The sequence below is a fragment of the Lathamus discolor genome, chromosome 14 (assembly GCF_037157495.1).
Source record: "Lathamus discolor isolate bLatDis1 chromosome 14, bLatDis1.hap1, whole genome shotgun sequence".
Lineage (NCBI taxonomy): Eukaryota > Metazoa > Chordata > Aves > Psittaciformes > Psittacidae > Lathamus > Lathamus discolor.
In genome coordinates, this window is record NC_088897.1 from 5923037 (window position 1) to 5944668 (window position 21632).

Sequence of the window (21632 nt, forward strand, 5' to 3'; positions counted from 1 at the left end):
CTCAATGGCAGCTTCCTTTTAACATCCGCTTCCCTCATTTCTGTCCCCATTCGCAGCAAAGTGCATTCAAGGGCTTTAAGGACCTTCCGTGCTGTTACAGGACCAACCTGTAAGCTCACAGATTCTTGTGTAAAGCTCTATAGAGTATCCCAGGGTTGATGTTTTGGGTCTGTCATTGCTGGGAACGCTGCCGTCCTGCCCTGTAGGTTTCAGCCAGGTTAAGTGTTCCCCAGGGCAGGGATCTCGCGCCCTACTGTGCGGTTGTTCTGTTCATGTCGCCGTGCTCCCGAGATCTGCCTCTTTCTTTTAAATAAACCAAAAAAATCACCAAGTACCTCTCTGAACCCCTGCGGAACCTGTACTGTAACCAACCTGTACAATTTGTATTGCTGTACAAAAACCAATCCAATAAAAGCATTCAAACCTTCCAGGGTTGCGTGGTCAGATTTCAGAATTACCGTGTCCACAAGGATGAGCTAAGCAGGATGAGAGTGGGAAGAAGCTTTGTAGCACCACAGGGATGTATGGGATTAGTCTTTGCAAAGCTTACTTGGGCAAATGGGCGTAAAGCCCCCCGAAGCCCTGGCTGTGAGCCGGCTTTCCACTGGGTGGTAGCAGCAGGTATCTTCTGCTATAACGGGGTGGCTCTCGGTTTCGGCTCGGGGAGGTCAGGTTTGCAGTGGGGCATGCAGCTGCGGCAGGGAGGAGGTGGCACTTCCCCTTTTCCCTGGGGAGATGCTCAAGAGGCTGCAGCTGAAGAGGAAAGCTGTTTCTTGGGCTATACAGAAAGGTGCTTGCGCTGCCTCCACACATCAGAATAGTTCCTTCAAGATGGGGCTTTCATTGAAGTCGCTGTGAAAATCTGGCAAGCCAAAATCACTTGTTGGTTAAGGGCTTGGGATGAGACGTGTGCTGATCCTGGTCCCGGCACGAGGGGATCTGAATGCTTGTCTCCTGCGAAGCAGGCAACGCTTGACTCGCGAAGCTCATGAGATTTGGGAAAAAGAACTTGTTGGAGCTCAGCGCCTTCCCTCAAAGCTTTCAGTACCGGGTGTGTTGCAAAGAATCGGACTCACAGCCTGGTTTGTGTTGGAAGGGACCTTAAAGCTCATCCACCTCCAACCCGGCCATGGGCAGGGACACCTTCCACTAGAGCAGCTTGCTCCAAGCCCCTGTGTCCAACCTGGCCTTGAGCACTGCCAGGGATGGGGCAGCCACAGCTTCTCTGGGCACCCTGTGCCAGCGCCTCAGCACCCTCACAGGGAAGAGCTTCTGCCTAAGAGCTCAGCTCAGTCTCCCCTCGGGCAGGTTAAAGCCATTCCCCCTGGCCTGTCCCTGCAGGCCCTTATGAACAGTATGCTTCTGCAGAAAGGCCGGTTTAGATGATGCAACATTTTCTCATCCTTGTTTCACTGCTGATTTCTGATCAGCATTAGTCTTAACACCTGGTTCAAGCAAAACCAGCTGGGCTTTAAGCAGACCCCACCTTCATCAGGAAGGATGGGAGCTGATCTCCAAGGCCATTCAGCCTTCCAGCCTCAGCAGGTAAGGTGGGCAGGGTGGAGAAGGGGTTCTCATAATCTTTCTGGGCCCAAAGAGATCTTTCTACAGCTGGTTAACTGTGTATCAACGGGAGAAAAAGAGGGTTTGGTTAGCTGGTAAAACTAACTGCAGGAGTAGCTGCTATGTGTTTTTAGGGGGAAAAACAAAACCAAGCTGAAATGGGTAAGCTTTGAGAAGTATGTGGGAAGGTGCAAGTGTAATGTGGCATTTTATGTAATTTATTGCAGTAGATAAAAGCATGAGGTTCCTGTGTCTTTGACCTTCTTTTCAGACCAGAAATGGTTTTATTAGACCACAAATGGTTTCCAGCAGTAGGTCTGTATGAAACACAAGGGGGTTACAGGAGGGAGAGGACGGAGAGTGGAGTCTGAAGTGGGTTTGGTGTCCAAGGGGGCTTGGTCTGGCCTCAGGAGGAGCAGAGCTCATGGTTGTGTTGGTAGGTGCTTGGGGTGAGTGCTCTCATCCTGAACCCCTGCACCAAGCTCTTCTCATGAGAAATAGGAAGCAGGGAGATGGGATCTGCAGCGGTCCACGTTACTGCAGCGGTACACGTTACTGCAGCGGTACACGTTACTGCAGCGGTACACGTTACTGCAGCGGTACACGTTACTGCAGCGGTACACGTTACTGCAGCGGTACACGTTACTGCAGCGGTACACGTTACTGCAGCGGTACACGTTACTGCAGCGGTACACGTTACTGCAGCGGTCCATGTTACTGCAGCGGTACACGTTACTGCAGCGGTACACGTTACTGCAGCGGTACACGTTACTGCAGCGGTACACGTTACTGCAGCGGTACACGTTACTGCAGCGGTACACGTTACTGCAGCGGTACACGTTACTGCAGCGGTACACGTTACTGCAGCGGTACACGTTACTGCAGCGGTACACGTTACTGCAGCGGTACACGTTACTGCAGCGGTCCACGTTACTGCAGCGGTACACGTTACTGCATCCAGGCTAGACATCGAGGTGGGTACCCTCTTAAGAGGACTGAGGTCTCTGAAGGGCATCCCTGCTGTAATGCACTGGGAGTGACCCTGCTGCTTTCCCCCTTGGGCACAACAGCTTCTAGAGAGGCTGAGCATCAGTCCAGGAGACAAGCAGGGGGCTAACACAAGGTGCCTTCATTACCAACTGTGGTAACGTCGGTAGCACAGCACTGAGTCATCTCTGGAGCGGTGAGACCCACCAGAGAACCTGTAAGCAAATACATGGGACAAATACATGAGAAACAAGCTGCAATTGTCTCCAGCGTGTTCAGAACATCAATTCTGCTATAAAGAGCTCCTTGGTAGAACTTTTGTTATTAGGTTATGTTTAAACACATTAAAAAACCCACTAGAAAGCCCTTAATAAACTGCTTCATAGTGAAGACCTGTGCTAGAAAGAGTTGCTGCAAAATTGGCCTTTTAGCAGCCAGGAAAGCATTCTATAGTATCCTTTATACAGGGGATACCACACGAGCTGGCAAAGCTGGGTCTTGCTCTCCTGATCTTCGGTTCCCATTTCAAGATAGGCTCCTGCGCCCACGTTTTGTGATGCTCATCAAAGCGATGACTTTTGTACCCTGGGTTAGAGCTGGAGGAGACGAAGTGTGAACGTGTTTGTAAACCAGTGAAATATCAATTGGGAAAGCAATGGGGCGTTCGTGAGTGTTTATATACGCCTAACTGCCCAAAAGCTCTCCTAGGGAGAGACTTACTGGAACGCTTGGGAGCGACCATTACTTTCACAGGAGGCGAGATCACTTTAGAAGTGAATGACCACCGGTGTATACAGATGTTTAGGTTCGATCACTGACCACACTGAGGAGGAAGTCCGGGAAGATGCACCGGAGCAGGTTTAACCAGGAGTACGGGCCGTGGATGTACCTGGAAAAGCCAAAAATGCACCCCCGCTACAGACTAAGCTCAAGGAGGGAAAACAGCCAGGCAGGATCAAACAAGACCCCTGAAAAGGGAAGCGAGGGAAGGAATTTGCCCAATAATGGATAATTTCCTGCAGCTGGGACTGCTACAAGAGTGCCAGTCTGGTTTCGGCACCCCTATTTTACCTGTTCGTAAGCCTGACCACTCGTACCAAAGCCGTGTTTCCTCTGAAAGCTTGAGAGAAAACTCCCCGTCCCGGAGTGGCAATAGCTGGGTGTTGTGTGATGTCTGTGACGGAGCCAGCCCCCCTAACAGAGGTGGATGTGGGTGACCGCTTCTGGCAGCTTGAGAGCGCCCTACTTTAAATACAGCAGAATTTCCCTTTACTGCCTGATTTCGGTGCCTGTGTGCGAGCGGAGCGTTCAGAGCCCCAGGGAGAGCCAGCACCAGGCGTTGCTCTGTTTGCAGCTGTGAAGCGTGTGCCTGCCTGGCTGTTGTGCTCCAGTAGCTACACCTCCATAGGGCTGCTGCATGCATGCAGCCTTTCCCGTGCCTGGAGCAGGGTCCGTATTTCATGTGCTGTAAGGGCTCTGAGCCAGTAGATCAATTCCCCATTATTCACAAACCCTCCTTCTTCTAGTTCAGCACCAAAACACCAAGGAACTACTGCTGGGTTTCCAGGAGTGCAGTGAAATGGTGTCTGATGTCTGCAAACCGCCAACGCTGGGCAGTCAGAAACAGGTTTATTCTCACAGCTCCGGACCAGAGCTCCAGGTCTGGCTGTTCACAGCGGTGACCTCGGGCTGTTTGCTGCCTTTAAGGCATCATCTCCTCTATAAAACCTAACGGAGAACCTGCAATTTGCTTTACCTGCCCTGAGTTTTTCCAAGCGGCATCCGCCGCTCGCAGCGTGCGGTGTTAGATCCTGCCCAGGCGCAGCGCTCAAAGCACTTCTGGGGGGCACCAGCCCCATCTGAACCTCAAGGGTTGCTTGCGAAGGGACGTTGGCAGCCGCAGGGCTCCTCACCACCACGGCCTCTTCCTCTCGCTGTGGCTGATAAAGTCCTGCCCGGGGTGAGCCTGTGCGAGCGGCGCCGCGGTCCCCTCGCCAGGGGCTGACCGGCGGATGCTGGGGCGAGTGATTCAGATGGTGACAGGAAACCAGAAGCTCAGAGGAGCTGACTCCAGCGTTGGTGGCTGTTGGCTGTGAGACGCAGGAGGAGATGGGACGCACGGGGGACAGCGGCTGAGCTAAGTAAGGTGGGAGAGGGAAGGAGGGATGGGGACAGAAGTGCCCCTGGGGTTGTGTGCACTTTGGGGGCACTGATTTCAGTGAGCTCGGAGATCCTGGGCTGGACCTCGGTCACCCTCTTTAAAGAGGGCTCGCCCCTGGAAAACCCTTCTGAAAAGCCACACGCTGCGAGTTACCCCTCACTGCTGCTCGTGGCCCTCACCAGACAAGCTCCAAGGTGCGAAAACTCCCTCTGAACACCTCCAAGGTGTGAATAATAACTCTTCTTGTGCCCCTCTCACCCAAGAGGAGACTGCCCCGTGCAGCCTGTTTCACGAGGCTATTCTGTACGTTCCCCACTCCAGCTGGTGATGGTTTTCAATTGCATGATTTCTGCATTCACCTCTACTGCGATGTTCTAGAAGACTGAGGCTGAGCTGCCCTCATCCCACATCCCATCAGTCCTGCTGCTGGCTCCTGCCTATAGTTTCTGGGACTGCTGCAGCCTGCTCTGTTTCCCCTTCCAAAGCCCAGCCCTACATAATAGCTGACTTGAGCTCCACTTTCTGTGTTTTCCAGCAGTTTCAGGGCTGACTGGCATTAGGTAGATGACCGTACGTCTTTTACTGCATATAAATGCTTGAAATTGCTAATCCTGGATGAAAAGACCTTTGTTTTTGCAGCAGTTTTCTCTTGTGATCGATATTCAGTGTAATACAGGCCAAGAGGTAGACACTTAAGCAGAACAGGATAATTTTGTGTGATATTAGCTCATTTCATCGCTCTGGACTACATAAGAGTACTGAGTTATGTCCATGTGGGTTGCCCATATCTGCAGTTCCTAACGTGGCATCCCCCCGGACTCCACAGCAGTGGTGAAGGATGCTGCATGGCTTTGATGCTGCCTGAAACGGGGGAAGTTTAGGACAAATACAAGGTATTTCTGCTACCGTGCTGCTTGTGATTAGGATTTTGTGCTGTGTTTCCCACCTGAGGTGTTTTAAAGCATTTTACGAGGTGATGATCTATGTGAAAGCTGATCTATCAATTCCTGTTTTCTCTCTTGTCCTGTGTTCTATTGAAACGCATCTACTGCTCCCCGGTATACAATGAAGCACGGTCCGCTTGAGTTGAGTAGCTGTAGAAAACCAGACTTTATCTATACAGCAGCAGCTTTCCTAAGAAAACTGGTAGGAAATGGGACGTGGAGGCCTTCGGAAAGGAGCCTGGCTGGAGGCTCAGCGCTGGTCCTTGAAGTGGTTCCAACCCCAGCAGCTCCCTTGGAGACTTCAGTTCCTCCATCGATGGGGCTTTCTGGGGCAAGGCAGACAAGCAGAAAGCAGCGTTTCTTTCCTTGGGGACGTTGAGTCAGGGTGAGCCTTGCGTCTGTGCGAGGAGTCCCTGTGCTAATTTCATATGGCGAGGTTCTAAATAAACTCCCGGCTCTACGTTTCCTGCCGTGACTCATCCAATCAGTCCGAATTAGTCTTAATCTATCGCAAACTGGTGCAGAGCACCCAGCTTTCCGGAGGGGACACACGATGGCTGCTTTGTATTTGCCTTTGGGGCCTTTATTTTTACAGCTAGGTTGGGTGCATGGTATAGACCTGCAGTTTCAGTCCTCCTCTTACAAAGTGAGAGGCTTCGGGGGGTGGGCTTGGTGCCTGCAAAGGGCTGAAATGACTTCATTAAGAGTGATCTGCAGAAAACCGGCCCTTTTTGCCGCATCAGCACATCGCTCACTCTCCTGGGCTTTCATCAAACAGTTTAAGTATGGCTGAAGTACTCTTAAAGGGTTTTTAAGTGGGCTTTTTGCCTCTTCTCCTGCCCTTGGAAAGATCCTCCAGGCATCGCATCCATTAAGAACTTTCTTCCTAGCCTGTGCATATCCCCCTTACAGCCACTCATTTTAGCAGCCAGTATTCTCTTGTTTAAATGACAGCTTTTCTCACTTTGGTGTTTTGCTCTTGGACAGATTGACAGAGAATATCCACGTGCTCTCACTCTGATGTCCATGCACTCTCAACCTCTGCTTTAGTAGACTTAAAAGTGAAAGACCTTTCAGTCTTCCCTCATAAAACAACCTCTCCTTCCCTTGGCTGTTTGTAGTAAGCCCTGTCACTGGGTTTAATCCTTCATTTAGGACCAGAAACCCTCCGCACCAGCTGATGGGACTGGCACGTGCACAGGGAATGATCATCGGCAAATTCATTCTTCCCATTGTAAGCCCTGTTTGTCTCTTTGATTGCTACGAATACCCGAGGCCATGAAAAGAGCAACCCGTGTGCAGAAGGCGTGCTTCCCCCTCGCAGGAGGGGTGCTGTGCTTCGGGGACTGTGGCTTTGCCCAGCCTCCAGTGCGATGCTCTCCCTGGAACCGCTTATTGGGAGCGGCTGCTCCTGGGGGATTTGGCAGTGTTGGTGCCAGAGGCACGCGCTGTGGCTGCACCAACTTCCTCGTGCAAGGAGGAACTTCGGCCAGCACGAAACGGGGGGGGGGGGGAAACCAACAGAAAAGGGGAACAGGGAAGTGCAGAAACAGAGCAGGGCATTTCAACACCATCCGAGTGTCACTCCTGGAGCTAGATGCGAACCTGTTTTCTCCCCATGTTTGAATTTAGCATCTCGAAAGCAAGTCATTAACTTGGTGCATCCTTCTGATGCACTCAGGCCTCATCACAGACCTCAGCAGCTTGAGTTTGTGTTTTCTCCTCTCCCACCTCCCCAAGGCAGGGAGCAGGGAAAGCACGGTCAGCCTTCCAAATACTGCATTTATGTGCTGCCAGCCGTCTGCTCGTCATAAATCTGTTCATCACCTCCTCCCATCGGCTCCTTACGAGAGGAGGTTTGGGCCGAAAGAGGGGATATCCCTGCACTTGGGTGTTTGAACCCCTGGGCTGGAGCTGTGCTTCTGGCTTGGTGTCTGCAGGAGCTTTCCCCGTGGGGGATGCTGTGATGGGGATGGGATGTGTAATGCCCTGCTCAGCATCACTGCAAATATCCACCTCTGGTGTTCCTGTTGAGTGAGGGGCTTGGGAGCAGCCTGGGTTTGGGGTGTTACTGCCCCACTGCAGAAACAAACCCAGCTGCAGAAGGGAGCTGGCAGCCTGTCCTGTAGCAGTACAAAAGAGGTCAGTGTAGTCAGGTGCCTTCAGCTCTGACCTTTTCTTTAAAGGAAAGAAAAAAGAGGGGGGGAACCCCAAACACCCCCCCCGCTTCAAACCCACAACTGCACCAGCAGTGTTACAGCCCTTTGTATAACGAATTTCAGTCACCAGCATAGGGTCCCCTTCCCTTAGCTGCCTCTTGCAGATGCTTTAGAAATGATCCACAGCTCATGATTTCCATGGGGGATGCTGCGCCAAGGGAAAATGATGTGATAAACCACATGGTTTTGACTGGGTGCTGGTCCAGCATCCCTGGGGCAGGTCCATGGCGTTCTGGGCATGCTGGTAGTTTAACACAACTCATCCCATCATCTTCAGAATGTGCTGCAAGAAACTCTGCAGGGAAAGGCCACTGGGGAGTTTATAAAGAGCAAAGCCACAGTGCAATGAGTGCCGGGAGCTGCCGTGTCCTTGTGAGCCCTTCAAGGCAGCCTGGAAGGGAGCACAAATAGACCCACTCTGCTCACAAGCAGAGAAGATGGTCTCGAAGCCAACTTGTGCTGGGTGTGGGGTCACTTTTGGGCAGCCAGACTGTGTGTGTGCATCACTGAGAGGATGCTGACACCAAACCTCATCCTGTCCTTCTGCAATCCCTCCCTCCTGGCAGGGGCAGAGCGATGCTGTGCTCGAGGGGCTGTCCAAAGCAGAAATGGGAGACTGGGTCTTTCCTGTCTTTCCTCTGCCTCACACTGATTTACACCATGGTCATTATGACACTGGCATAGGACTGGGACTCCAAAGCCAATCTGGACCACAAACCTTCCACCAGCATCCCTGACTACAGCACTGAGCGACTGGCATGGGCAGGAGGATGCTCAGTCAGCACTGAGTGACTGGCATGGGCAGGAGGATGCTCGGTCAGCACTGAGCGATTGGCACGGGCAGGAGGATGCTTGGTCAGCATTGAGGGCTGGGCTGCTGCGAGAAGAGTTTTCTCCACCGTGAATGGGTAATCTGAGTTTGGGCAGAGAATTGTGATTTATTCTACTTTACACACACAGAGGCAGATGGTGCTGAGCAGGGTAGAACCAAGAGGCTGTTTTGTATTGTCTTTTATTGCTATTTGTTTAAATAGTTTCAATTATTGTAATCATTTTACATATATCTGTATTTCCTCCAATCTAAATACACACATTTCCTCCTTTTACCCACAGTGGCTATACCAGTACAATACAGGCTTAAACTGTAATAAGGGAGATTCCAGTTAGGCAATAGGAAATCTTCCTGCCAGGCAGAGCTGTGATGCCCTGGCCTTTGGCGAGTTGAAGTCTCCCCATCCCTAGGGGCCAAAGGAGAATTTTATTAAAAAACAAAAAAAAAAAATAGATTAAAATAATCTGTAAGTAAAGAAAAATCCATCCCTGGGGAATAGCCATGGGTGAAGGGATCCCTCTCGCTCCCAGCAGGCCGGTTGCTGGGGTATTTATAGGGTGGTTTGTATTTTAAAGGGAGAAACTGAAGCCAGATCATGCTGATCGTCACAAAATGTGAGCTGCTGTTTGTGGAAGAGCCTCTCACGGAAGGGAGGGAAGAGCTGGTGTCTGAGCCAGCCCAAGGCAGGGAAAACTGTGGGGGATTGAACATTTAAAGTAACTCTGTGCTGCAGGGAAATAGCCAAAGCTTCTGGTACAAAGGTCTTGGAGGCACTTGGGAATATTCAAAGCTGCCCTTTTTGCCCTCTCTTCCAGATACTAACAGATGGCATCTGACAATGTCTGATGATGGCAAAGTGTGTTATGGGAGTGGGAATGAGCAGACCCGAGTGTGGTTTTCCTCTTTGTGCTAGTGTCCTGAAGCGATCTTCATGAGTCTCTTTCCCTACAGTGAAATAGGGGTTTAGCTCCAGATCTTAGTGTGTGTGGGCCCCAGACCAGAGCAGCAGAGAAAGGGCATTGCTCTGCCGCCCTGTAACGCAACCCTAAAGCCTGTCTTGCACCCTCAGCAAGCACCCGGCCCTTTGGGGCTGCGAAGGCAAAGGGCATGTGTCTGGGGGGGTGGAAGCGTGCCAATGCTCACAGGCTACCCTCTGTTTCAGGCTGAATGCGGCCAGGCCATGGTGCAGATGGAGCTGCTGTGGGCAGCCGCTGCGCTGATGCTGCTCGGGGCCGCCATCAGCCTGTGCGCCAAGTGCCAGCGCTCGGGTAAGATCCTGACCATGTGCTTTGGGTGCTGCCTGTGGCCCCGTGCACCCCTTTGCTCTTGGGATGTCCCCTCTTGGGGGGGTGGGTTCTGCTCAGCCATGTGGCAGCTCAAGGAGCTTTGCCCTCACAGGGATGCTCTAGGGTCTCTGCAGGGTCTCTGCTGGTGGTCACAGAGCAACTGGGGGAAGGACCCCCCAATTCACAGCATCCCTCCCCTGGGGTGGGTGCGACTCCCTGGGCTGCAGACCCCTCTCCCTGGTCACTGTGGTGGGTGGCTTTGGGAAAACCCACCCAGGAGGAGCATCTCTGGATGCAGAGGCTCTGGGGCAGACGGGCAGGAGGAGGGGAGGCACGGGAGGAGAGTCTGGGGCATGAATTCAGATAGACACTAAGTACAAAGAGAATGGGTGAGCACCCACCCTAGTGGGGGTTTGAGCCCACCTCTGAGCACGGTGTGGGCTTTACTGGGGCAGAGAGGCTGCAGTTCAGGGGACAGGAATGGGTCACTTGCTCTGGTGTCTGAGATAATATAAGCACGGTCTAAAAGCATCAGTCAAAACCGCATCACGACTGCTGTTTCTGCTGTCCTTGCATGCTCCTGGGTGAGGAAGGTTGGTGAATGTGTTTTATTGGTCTTTCTGATCTTTAACTCCCAAATGATCCTTTTCTAAGGGCTTTTTTCTCCTTATCTTCCAGCTACCAAGCAAGAGAAGCAGCTGAATGAGCAGAGGAGCCAGTAAGTTGCTTTTCCCAATCCTTCGCTTTTTCTCCCCAGACAGCTCACTCGGGGCGAGACCTGGCCAGAGCCAGACCCACTCCATGGATCACAGCTGGGATGAAATAACCCCGGAATGGGGAACGCAGGGCAGCGTGTGCCAGCCCAGGGGCTGCAGAAGGGGCAGTGCCTTTACAAAGAACAACCCGAACTGACACTGCAGCTCTGCCCGGGACTCCTGCGAGTCATTCACCAGCTGGGAGAAGCTCTGTGAGAATTGGAAGGGCAAGTCCTTATCCTGCCCTGTTGTGCCCCGAGATGAGGTAGAGAGGTTGGTAACTTCACAAACAAGGCCCTTGGCTGGCGCTGGTGGGACCCTGAGCCAGAGCAACCACTGACCTGCAGCATGAGCAGCGAAGGAAATGCACTGTACACACCGCACCCCACTTGTTTCCTCCAGCAACAGACAAACCGCAGCTTGGTGATAAAAGGAAAAAGTGAAAAAGCTGGCCTGTAACCTTTGATATAGGAGTAAACACGGTGCAAAGGGGCTCTGCAAACGCCTGTGTGGGGTCAGGGTGTTTGTTTTGGCTCTGCTTGCCGAGGATGGGGGAAAGCTCTGATGTGGTCCATTGCAGACCGATGTTAAAGCCGGCACAGGCTCTGTCCCCCATGGGCTTGTGTTGAATTGTCCTGACTCCTTGGAACTGATACCTGGATTAGGTGGTTTGGTTTCAGGCTCATGGTGGTGTCTGCTCCTGTTAGAGATCCGGTCTGGGGTAGTTCAGGCTTTCTGAGAGCGGAATAGGTTAACTCCAAGTTTGCAGGCCTTGCAGTGAGGTCCTTGGACACCTCATCTACCATGGCCAGCTCTGTGCCATGAATACTGGCTTGGGACAGAGGGTGACCCAAGGGAAAGGGGAGGAAGAGGATGCTTTCAGGGTCCCAAAATCAGAGTTAACAGGTGCCTGTCTGCACCTGCAGTGGAAGAGCTGTTGAATCCTCTTGTGCTCTAAAGAGCATCGCCTGTGTTAACTAAAATGTGGTTCCTGGGCATCTGTGTTAATGTTATTGTTGATCTTGTATGTTATTGCTTTCAAGTTGATGTTAAGGGATGTTGGGAGGGGCGGGGACAGCAGCAGAGGTGAAGCAGTGGGGTTTGAAGCCATTTCATGGGTGAGCACCCAAGTTTTTGCGGGTGGAAATACTCTTCTGGGCTTAACCCATTCATAAAGTGTCAGAACAGGAATTATCCTAAATGATGTTTTCCTCATCCCAAGACCTTCTCTGAGCTGACGTTGGCTGCTCTGCCAGTGGCCCATAAGCACATCTTGACTTTAAAGAGACAAATTGGAGCCTGGGACACTGTTTCCAGCTCACAACAGGTCCTGGATGATGTGCTGAGTGATGCTCCCTCTGTGTTTCATCCAGCCCAGTGTGGAGGCTGTGCTCTCCTCCCTCCACCCACCAGACAGGGAGGTCTCTTGCATTTGCTTTCCTTGTCATAGGCCCCAAAATTCAGCTGAGGTTGTACCTCTGTTTTTTCCAGGCTCAGAAGCCATCAGAGTTTTGAGGTGATCCGATCCCATGCCAGTGAGTATGAGCACTGCAGGGGCTCCTACACTGCAGGGGGCAGGTCCTGCGTGCACAGAACCGGGGGAAAGTAAAAATAGAGTCACCTTGAAGCCAGACGATGAAATGTCATAGGTCTGAGACTATACAAGCCGCCTTAGATGCTCCTAGGTGTGTGAATTCTGAGCTCTAGGAAAAGAATCTCCCTTTGCATTGAAAACAGATTGCTAAAGCAGTGTCATCAAAGCGCAATCTCTTACTAACTGGGGCTCTTCAAACGGCTCTGCTCACCCTGTGCAAACAACAGCGTGGGGGAACCCAAACTGATAGTGAGTCATTAACCATCGCCCCCTTCCTGCTTCCTGCAGCAAGCTGGGTTAGACACTGACCTTTAGATTGTGATCCCGAAGCGAGCTGCTGATGGGTCTGTGTTAAATGTCACCATCTGCAGGGTCCCATTCCTGGGACCTGCCTGGGCCTGAGCTCCGTAACCCCCTGCAAGTCTCTGCTTCAGCCCAGCCTAATCACAGCATCACAACGTACTGATGCGTCCTGCAGTGTGAAGGGAGGGGTGTTGAGCATGGCAAAGGCTCCAAATCGAACAGGTTTGGGGGAGAACAGGCAATAAGGCAGCAGTTGGGGCTGCAGTTCCTCTGGTGTGTGTTTGCCAGCTCAGCGCTCTGCACAGACACCAGCTTTCCCTCCATTTGTTTCCTTTTTGGCCATTTATGAACTTTAAAAGAATGCTCTGGAAGCTGTTTTGGGACGTGTTAGAAGAATGCTGGCCAGCACCATGGGATCCGCTGTGGTGGATGCTCTGTGCTCTTTGAAACACCTGCTGCTACCAGGACCATTAACACCCTGTTTTGTTCCTGGTGCTAGCTATGACCCGAAGGCTGGAACAAGTTAAGGAACCTGAGAACTTGTCGATAGTGAGGTAGGTAACAAACCCCAAGCAAACAAAATCCCGCTGCAGAGCCAAGGTTGGATAAGCTCAGCCAAGATACGCAAATGTTTTGGATTTGGGATTGGGTTCTGGACCATACAAATGTGCCTTGGGGTACGCTGGTGTAAGAATCATAGAATAGTTTGGGTTGGAAGGGACCTTCAAAGCTCATCCAGTTCAGCCCCCCTGGCATGTGCATTGACATCTTCAACTAGACCAGATTGCTTAATTTATTGATGGTCAATAGTGGGTTTAGGCTTTTTCTGGATTTTCTGCAGTTTGGCTGCATTCTACTGGCAACTACTTAACCCGAATCCAAGGAAATGAGCTGTGGCTGTACATAACAGGCACATCAAGGAAAAGAAGTGGCCATTCTTTGCTTGTAAGCAGTTTGGCGCAAGAAATCCCCTTCTCCCCATCACCAACCCCCTCCTGAACTCCATGGCTGCAACAACTCTGCAGCAATATTCAAGCACAGTTATTCCCATCTTGGGATTTGACTCCAAACTCTTCATCTCACGTTGCTTGATGAGTATCCTGTTATAACCTTGCAGGCAGGTTTCACACATGGTCTTTCCGGCTTAGTCACTGCTGTGGTTTGTAATCCTGTTGCTGTTTGCTCACACCTGGAATTTTAGCTCCTTTTTCCCTCTGTCAGGAAAACCACCAAGGAGCTCGGTGCCACCCGTCACGCTGGATATGGTGAGCATCCCCCCGGGATGGGCGCTGGTGCGATGCTCTCCCCATCCGCATGGGAGCACCTACCACAGAATTCCTAAACGGGGATGTTGCAGATCCTGGCTCATTTGTGTAGGTGCCAGCTGGGAGCTCCCACTGGGAAGATGGAGCCTCTGCAAGGCTCGTTACTCCCTGCCAGACCCGGGCAGGGCAATGGGGTGTTATCCTGGGAACAAGATGGGCAATGATAAAGCTCACTCTTGTTAGTAGCACCTACTCATGCTGCTGCACAGTGATGCTTAACAGGACCTAGCCTGGGTCTGAGTTGAAAACCCAGTGCTGAGCAGTCCTGGTTAGAGCCACAGGGCCAGGTTATTCCAAGTATCACCCCTGGCTGTCCCAGTATCTGGGGCATCCAGTCCTGCAGCCATGTCTCCTGGCCTTAAAGAGCTTAGTGGGGACAAAGCGGCTGATGCTAAAATGCTCAGTGGCTCCATCACTGAACTGCTCCCATTTGTCAGCCTGAGTGTAAGGCATCCCTCTGCTTTTCCCCAGGGAGCAGGGCCAAGTCCAGGTATCGGGATTTCTGGACAGGTAAATGCTACAGCCCAGGGGTCTGCGGAGGGAAGGTGATGGGAGCATGCAGGCAGCCAACGCTGCAGCTGGGCTTGGTTAATGTAGTGATTGCATGTAAGACACGCTGACCCTAAGAGGATTACTGGTGCATGGGGCTGTGCTCTCCTTTCCCAAACCAGGGAGAATATTCCTGATCTCCCTGCCAGCTGGCAGGATCTGTCCATGAGCCCTGGTTTTCTCAGGGCCTGGGGTGGATTGGGGCTGCCTCCCCCTGCTCCAGCCTCCTGGCTCTGTGTGTGGATGGTTTTGGGGCTGTGCTGGGGACATCTGCTTTAGCTGTGCTTGGGGCATCGGTCCAGCTGTGCTTTGGGATGCTGGTTTGGGTCCATGCAGTGGTATCTGTGCTGATGGCAAACCCTTTGTGCTTGCAGAAGACTGCCTGCAAGGTGATGATGCCTACGTGTAAGTAGCTGGGTGCTGCCCACCAGCATGATGGAGCAGAGCCATACTGGCCCCAGTGCAGCCCTATCTCTCTTCTAGCTCAGGCTGTGAGCAAGAGGAGCTAACTCTGGCTGCTCTTCCTGCAGGGAGCCCATATCTCTGGATTACTACAACAGTGCCACGTTCTTCACACCACCCAAGGGTAAGGCCTCCATGTGAGTGAGATGGGTTTCTTCTCAGGCCACCAGCCTAGCTGTGGTGGCTCAGGGAGCTCACAAGACTCTTCTTGTCCAGGTCTGTGTGTTATTGCCATATGGCTTGAAGCAAGCGTGGTCCAGGAGTCACGTTCATTAAGGGGTGTAGTGGAGCTGTGGTGCTTGAAGGATGCCCAAGCCCCGACCAGTCCATCTCAGGACAGCCCAAGTTTATTCTTGGTTCTAACTGCACAAAACACTGTTCTTAGTTTGTTTCAGCACCAAATTATCCATCACTGCAAGAGCATTCAGGGTAGTGAGGCCGTTTCCCTCTTCTTAGCTCAGTCTGGTTTATGTGAGCAGAGGCTGCAGCCCCACGTGGTCCTGGCCAAAAGCACGGGGATGGGCACATCCTCACCCCTGAAGCTTTTTGCCAAGGGAACACCTTCAGTCATTTTGTGTGCTTGGTTTATGAAGCTGGTGAATGGAAGTGGGATGAAACACACTGCTCCATGCAAGTGCATCTTTGCAAGGCAAATACTGCATCTCTGCAATGTTCCCACCTCCCTGGGTACCCAGCACTTCTCTGTGCTGACTCGGACACTGATCTATTTTTATCTAAAATGAATTTCAAAGCAGGAATCCTGTTTTTATATAAAGAGGCTGGGGGGGGGGGGAGCACAAAAAGAAAAGATTAACAAAAAAATAGGAAAAATACCTTGCTTACCAAAAAATTTACTTTATTTAAAAAAAAAGAGGCTGGAGGGGGAGAAAGAGAAACTCGACTGTTATTAACATGAATGGGTTTGTATCCCTTACTGGTTTTAATGCCTTTTCAGTGGCTGAGGGCTGCCTAGAGCCAATGTACATGTGAAGCTGCTGCAGAGCTGGGCTGAGTGGCTCCTTTGGCTAATGCCCTCCCCTCCTGCCCAGCATGGTTTTAGACAGCAGAGCCCTCAGCCCTCAGGGACTGCCTGTCCTGGCTGAGCTCGGTGCTGCTCCCCTTCAGTGGGGCTTGGGAGCAGCACTGAGGGTCCCAGGGTGGGCTGCAGTGGTGCTTATGGGGTCTGTAAAGTTTCCCAGCTCAGGGGCCATGTCCACACCAAGTGCTGTGTGTCAGTGGTGGTGTTGGCATCAGTGGGTGCAGGTTTGGAGGTTAGCAATATATGGTTCAGCTGCTCAAGGGCCCATCCAGGGCTGAAATAACCAGCAACAGAACAAAGGCGTTGGGAGTCTTAAATTATTCCAAGCTGATTTTGGTTCTAGATGCTGTTAGATTTGATGTGCTTGGAATGGGGCTCAGTTTCCTTCCTAGAAACTAAGAACAAGCCCAAGAAGACTTCACAGTTGCAAACTTAATGCTTGCCAGGAAGGAAAAACCCCTTCTGACTGCCAGCCTGGGCTGGGAACCTGAGGATTCACTCCTCACCTTCCCCTGTTCACCTCAGGGCTGCTATAGGGCTGGTAATTATGCTTATTGGGTTTATTCCCGTCCATAGGGAAAGTCCTGGTGCCTCAGGACCAGCTTCCACTGCTTGTCCTTGGGTGGCTCCATGCTGTTGGTGATGGTGCTCCCATGGTGCATCAATGACCCGTGCGCTGGGGATGCCCCATCCCTGGGTCAGCGCAGGCTGTCACGAAGACTGATGGGATTTTAGCTAATGTAAGTTTCTCTGTGGGAAACAGCCCTCTCCTGCAGGTGCTGAGGGGTCTTCACCTACTCTTCCTTTTGTCCTTTGTCCCCTCCCCTTTCTTCTCTCCACCAGAAAAAGAGGAGGATTCGCATTCCTACCAAAACATCATCATTGGAGCGTCTCAGGGCTCGGACCTGGGTAGGTGCTGCTGTTGTGGTTCACGTGTGTCACACAAAGCTACCTGGGAGTGCAGAGGGGGGGATGACCTGCTCAGCTCAGGAAACCCTCCTCATTCACAGGCTCAGCTCTTCCTATTGTTGCCAGGGCTGCTGCAGGCACAGAGCAGACCTGAAGTGTTTCTGATTGCTGCAGGAAGATGCATGTGATAATACTTAGGGGATGAGAGCTCATCTCCAACTGATCCCTTTGACTTGGATGCATTGCTCCTCGAGGTTTTGAGTGTTGTTACAGCCAAGACTGATCACAGTTCTAGCCCCCAGCTCACCATGGGCTTCGTCACCATGTCCAGCCCAAGAAGCCTGCAGGCAGTGAGCTGCTGGAGGGTAGCATTGGACCACAATGTCAGCTTAAGGGCTTCCAGCTTCTGCTCTGGGATGCTGCAATCAGAATAGGAAGTCAATTTGGTTTCTGTCAGAGATTTAACACAACACTTTCTGCAGTGCTAAAGCCTGGCCTGCTCCCGCTGGAGGAATTAGGGGAGGCAGGAGCAGCAGTGACCAGCCTGATCCCATCTGTGCCTGCAGATACCCAGGCACGTGGTCGAGGCTGGAAAAGCAATGAGGCAGCATCAGCAGATGTAGGGCAGGACAGCAGCCGCCTGGCTGGAAACTCAGCCACGTGCATGGGGCTGTAGGAGGGGGGGTCACAAAGGCCCAGTTTTAGTCCCTTTGCTGTTCAGCATCATCCTGTCCAAACTCTCCTTGGTCACAGATGATGCTGCAGACTATGAGAACAGCTCGGCGATATACACATGGCAACACCATCAAGCAGAAGGTATGTTCCCAGCAATTGTCTGCTAAGCAGGGATGGGGCTCATGGGCACTTGAGCAGTACAGACCATGCTCACAGCAATGCGGCCATTGCCCCCCTCTTATTTGCCCCCCCAATCATCCATGCTTAACACATATGGCAATGTGCAAATGGCTACACGCACTCGTCCTTGAATACTGCTGGGGGGGGCGGGTGTGGTGTTTCTAGTACTCAAAAGGCTACTCTGTAGGTGGCTGTGCCTAAACCCTGACCGTGGGATGCTACAGGAGGATGTTGCTCTTTATGTCTTATACCCTCTTAGGTTTTCAAGTTGCCCTGATGCAAGCTCAGCCTTGTAATCCCCTTTGACAGAGAAATGTGCAGCACGCACATCCAGTGGGTCAGCCCAACACTGTCCTGCAGTAGTCACGGGTTCACATTTCTTAAGCTAACCTTTAAACCGCAGTTTAACATGTGGCTTCCTGTGAGCCTTACTGGTAGTCTGGCCTGGGAGATAGTGATGAACGTATGCATGTATATATAAGAGCTTTCTGCCTCTGGACTGGAAGCTGTGTAAGTAAAGTGATTTTTGTTATCCTATTTGCACACTCTCTAAACTAAATCTAAGTCATCTCTTTTGGCTCTGAAATGCTGTCCATGCTCACTGCTCGCTGTGACCATTTTGAATCTCCTTCAAGGAGACCTTGATGCCGATGTGAGGTTTCTTAGCCCAGGCATAAAGCCATGTTGTCACCAAAGGCTAAACACTGGCAGAGCACGGAGCATGTCTATAGTGTGAATGTGTTTTTAGATCAACCCACTCACTGATCAGTGCTTCCTATCCCTCACTCGCAGCTCTGCAGACAGAAAGCCTTGATGATGAGCCAGACTATGTCAACACAGCTCCTGCATCAGGCCCTGCCCCGCTGTCAAAGCAAAGGTAAAGGAGAGCCAGTGGTTGATGTATTTATTTGGGGGTGAGAGGGTTTGGTTTATGCCAAAGAGAGCTTGGTGGGAGCTTTGCCCCTTGCTGGCAGGGAAGACTAGCCATGAAACAGTGATAAAAGTGCTCTAATGGTAACTTTTATAAGCAGTTCTGCACCTATTCCTCTTCCACAGAGAGACTGTGAGGAGGGGAGGATTACATTTCTGTGTTAGCCATAGTGTGGCCCTGCTTTTTGCCCTAGAAACAAAATGTAGCGGGCAGCAGAGTTAAGAAGTTGAAAGCTGGGATTAAAAGTCAATGGACTCACTATTTCCCCCCCCCCCCCCCCCCCCCTCATTTCAAGTACTCTGTGTAAAGCCTGAAGAAGTCCTGAGCTGAGCTGTAGGAGCACACCAGTGAGCACACAGGGGGATTTCCATCCCTCAGAGGAATCTCTTCACCAAATTGTGCCCAAGATCATGCAGAAGGTGCCACTAAAAGGAAGCAATGCTCTGCTTGAAGTCCCATGGAAGTCCAACTGCAAACCTGCAACTGGAGAAAGTACTCAATGGCCACGGGCCATTTCCCATCTCATTTCCCTGCATGTCCACTGGAAGGAGGATGGCCACTCTGTGCAATGTTTTCTCCTGTCAAGCATGAAATGAGTGTTTAAATTGCCGAGCAGTAATGCAGCCAGCTACTTAATTTGTCAGGGTGACTCATGCATGATGGTATTAAGACATAGGGATTATGTTCTGATTTAGTTCTTATGCTCTCCCACAGAAGCAGTTTCCTACAAAAGAGGAACTGGCAAGGCAGAGGTTGCTTTTACAATAGCAGTGGTTTTCTGGAGCTAAATGTCATACCAACCTGTTCACCAGAGCTAAAGAGGATTAAATCCCTGCCTTATCCACAGCCTGTAATTCACAGTATCCATGGCAGTTCTTCTTGTGTTTCATTATCTGGTTTATACCAATACAAAGACCCTGCAACAGCTGAGAAAGTCAGATCCACAGCTGCCAGCCTGAGAAACCGCACCAAGTCTTTTAGTAGCAACATCAGCCCTGAAACACAGTCCTTGTCTCTTGAGCCCTGATGCACAGATTTGGCACCATTTTACCACTTATTTATTAAAGTTGAAAGGCCTCCAAAGAGAATGCAGTGGTTTATTGTGGCTTGCTATAATGCAGATTTTGTCTGAGTGGTTGGGTGAGACAAGAGATGGAAACACATGAAGATCTTAAGGTCCTTTTCAACCCTAACTATTCTATGATTCTATGACATGGAATGATGTGTAGGATCTGATGGGGAGAAAATGTAGCTCCTTAAAAGGCGCCTTCTTTAAAATCAGTTCAGAAAACTGCTTCAGGAAGGGACACAGCTCACACACACTTCTTCAAGCCAGGTAAGAGTGAGCAGAGAAATGGAGCTAAGGGCAAACAGGCTCTGGAGAAGCAGAAGGGGATGTCAGCTGCATCCTGCTGCAAATGACTTGGCTGTATGTCTAGATCATGGGTGGCTAGTTTGTGCACTGAAACAGCGGGAAGGTTGGAGTTTGGCTTAGCAGAAGCCTTGTAGCTCCTATGAATGTATTTGCTCCTGCTTGCAGGGCCATGAGGTTGTCACCAGCGGTTCATCTGTGGTGACTAACTCAGCACGCAAAGAAGTTCCCACTTTTTCCATGAAGTGCTGCAGAATGTGGATTTTTTGCTGGAGGGGAAGGACGAGCTCCATTTCCAGTGATGTGCAGTGACGTTACACCTACTGCTGATTCATCTCCTAACTGGAGGGAGCCATTAAATGATTAGGAGATTAGCAGCAGTAAAAGATCCTTGGCATGCTTTAATAATGTCCAGCTAGAGAGCTCCCAGAAAGTTCTAGCTGTTAGGTGAACACTACAGTACAAGGTTTACTGCCTTGCGAAGCAGGGACATGGATTATTTTTTCCTGATATAAGGTTCCTCCATTGCCAAACCTGAGTTTGAAAACTGTGGAGCCGAAGAAGGCAGGGCAGGAGCTGGGTCTGCAGCATCTTCCCTTGTCTTACTGGGAGTCTGAGCAATTCCCCGCCCTGCGTCCCTCCAGAACAGCCAGTTGTAGCCAGGGGTAAATCCATGCTTAGCTTTGTAAAGCTTCTCAAGTGCTTTTCAGCCAGTCACCTCATTACGCTGAAAGATACCCAGGGGCTGTACAGGAACTTTCATTGCACTGATTACAGTTGTGTTCTGAAAAACCTTATGGATTTTGCTTGCACTGGGTATGTGCATGTGTGTTCACTGTCCTTCCAGGACGTTTTAGGTGTGTGAGGATTTCTGGTGCTGAACCACATCTGCCAGAGCCTGTATTGTCTGAACATAACGCAAGGAGAGATGACATCTCCCCTGGGTGCATGTAGCTCTCTCCTCACGCTTAGGTAGGCAGCCAAGTGAGCAATTCACTTCCTGTTTTCAATTTAAGATGCATTAGAGAAGTAGGTTTGGCACTGCTGGTGCTTCTCTTGAATGGAACTGGGGAACCTGAGCCAGCTGCTGGAAAGCAGAAGCTCTGCCCTCAGAGAGGGGGGTGAGCAGCTGCCTTTGGTAGAACAGACTGTGTTGGTGGCCTCTTGGGCTGATACTACTCTTCTTAGGAAAAGTACGATTATATGCCACAGTGCAGCAAAGGATTAGCCCAGAAGAGAGCTGGCTCCAAACTGGAGCTGTGTAATGCAGCTACTGAAATGGCCTCAAGTTGCACCAGGGGAGGTGTAGTTTGGGTATTAGGAAAAATATCTTCACCTAAAGGGCTGTCAAGCACCAGAATAGGCTGCTCAGGACAGTGATGTAGTCACCATCCCTGGAAGGATTTAATGGACTTCTAGATGTGGTGCTGAGAGACAATTTAGTGGTGGGCTTGGCAGTGCTTGGGTAATGGTTGGACTCGATCTTAAAGGTCTTTTCTAACCCAAATGATTCTATGACTCTAATATAGTTGAGAAGAAAACCACT

The 21632-nt window shown here is 51.1% G+C and overlaps 1 protein-coding gene across 8 annotated transcripts; it reads left to right on the top strand.

Moving 5' to 3' along the window:
* The first annotated feature begins 1450 nt into the window (after positions 1 to 1450).
* On the top strand, positions 1451 to 19802 carry LAT2 (linker for activation of T cells family member 2). 8 transcript variants are annotated; one of them, XM_065694214.1, is made up of 13 exons: positions 1451 to 1545; positions 9869 to 9974; positions 10671 to 10710; positions 12239 to 12282; positions 13144 to 13198; positions 13866 to 13909; positions 14441 to 14479; positions 14893 to 14923; positions 15002 to 15104; positions 16863 to 16928; positions 17682 to 17744; positions 18576 to 18660; positions 19429 to 19594. In XM_065694214.1, exons 1-13 carry the CDS (start codon positions 1501 to 1503, stop codon positions 19500 to 19502), a joined length of 795 nt encoding a protein of 264 aa, XP_065550286.1. In that variant the 5' UTR covers positions 1451 to 1500; the 3' UTR covers positions 19503 to 19594. The 8 variants fall into 8 exon arrangements, with proteins under 8 accessions (XP_065550286.1, XP_065550281.1, XP_065550284.1 ...); XM_065694208.1 differs by having other exon boundaries at positions 1453 to 1545; positions 15049 to 15104; positions 19429 to 19802; XM_065694215.1 differs by having other exon boundaries at positions 1453 to 1545; positions 15049 to 15104; positions 19010 to 19519.
* Positions 19803 to 21632: the final 1830 nt, after the last annotated feature.

What these genes read in the sequence shown, in the direction of transcription:
- LAT2 (XM_065694208.1), top strand. Translation starts at nt 1,501, where the DNA reads ATGGGAGCTGATCTCCAAGGCCATTCAGCCTTCCAGCCTCAGCAG. An exon ending in CAGCCTTCCAGCCTCAGCAG is followed by an intron (nt 1,546 to 9,868) that starts GTAAGGTGGGCA and finishes CCTCTGTTTCAG; the next exon opens with GCTGAATGCGGCCAGGCCAT. An exon ending in GTATCGGGATTTCTGGACAG is followed by an intron (nt 14,480 to 14,892) that starts GTAAATGCTACA and finishes TTGTGCTTGCAG; the next exon opens with AAGACTGCCTGCAAGGTGAT.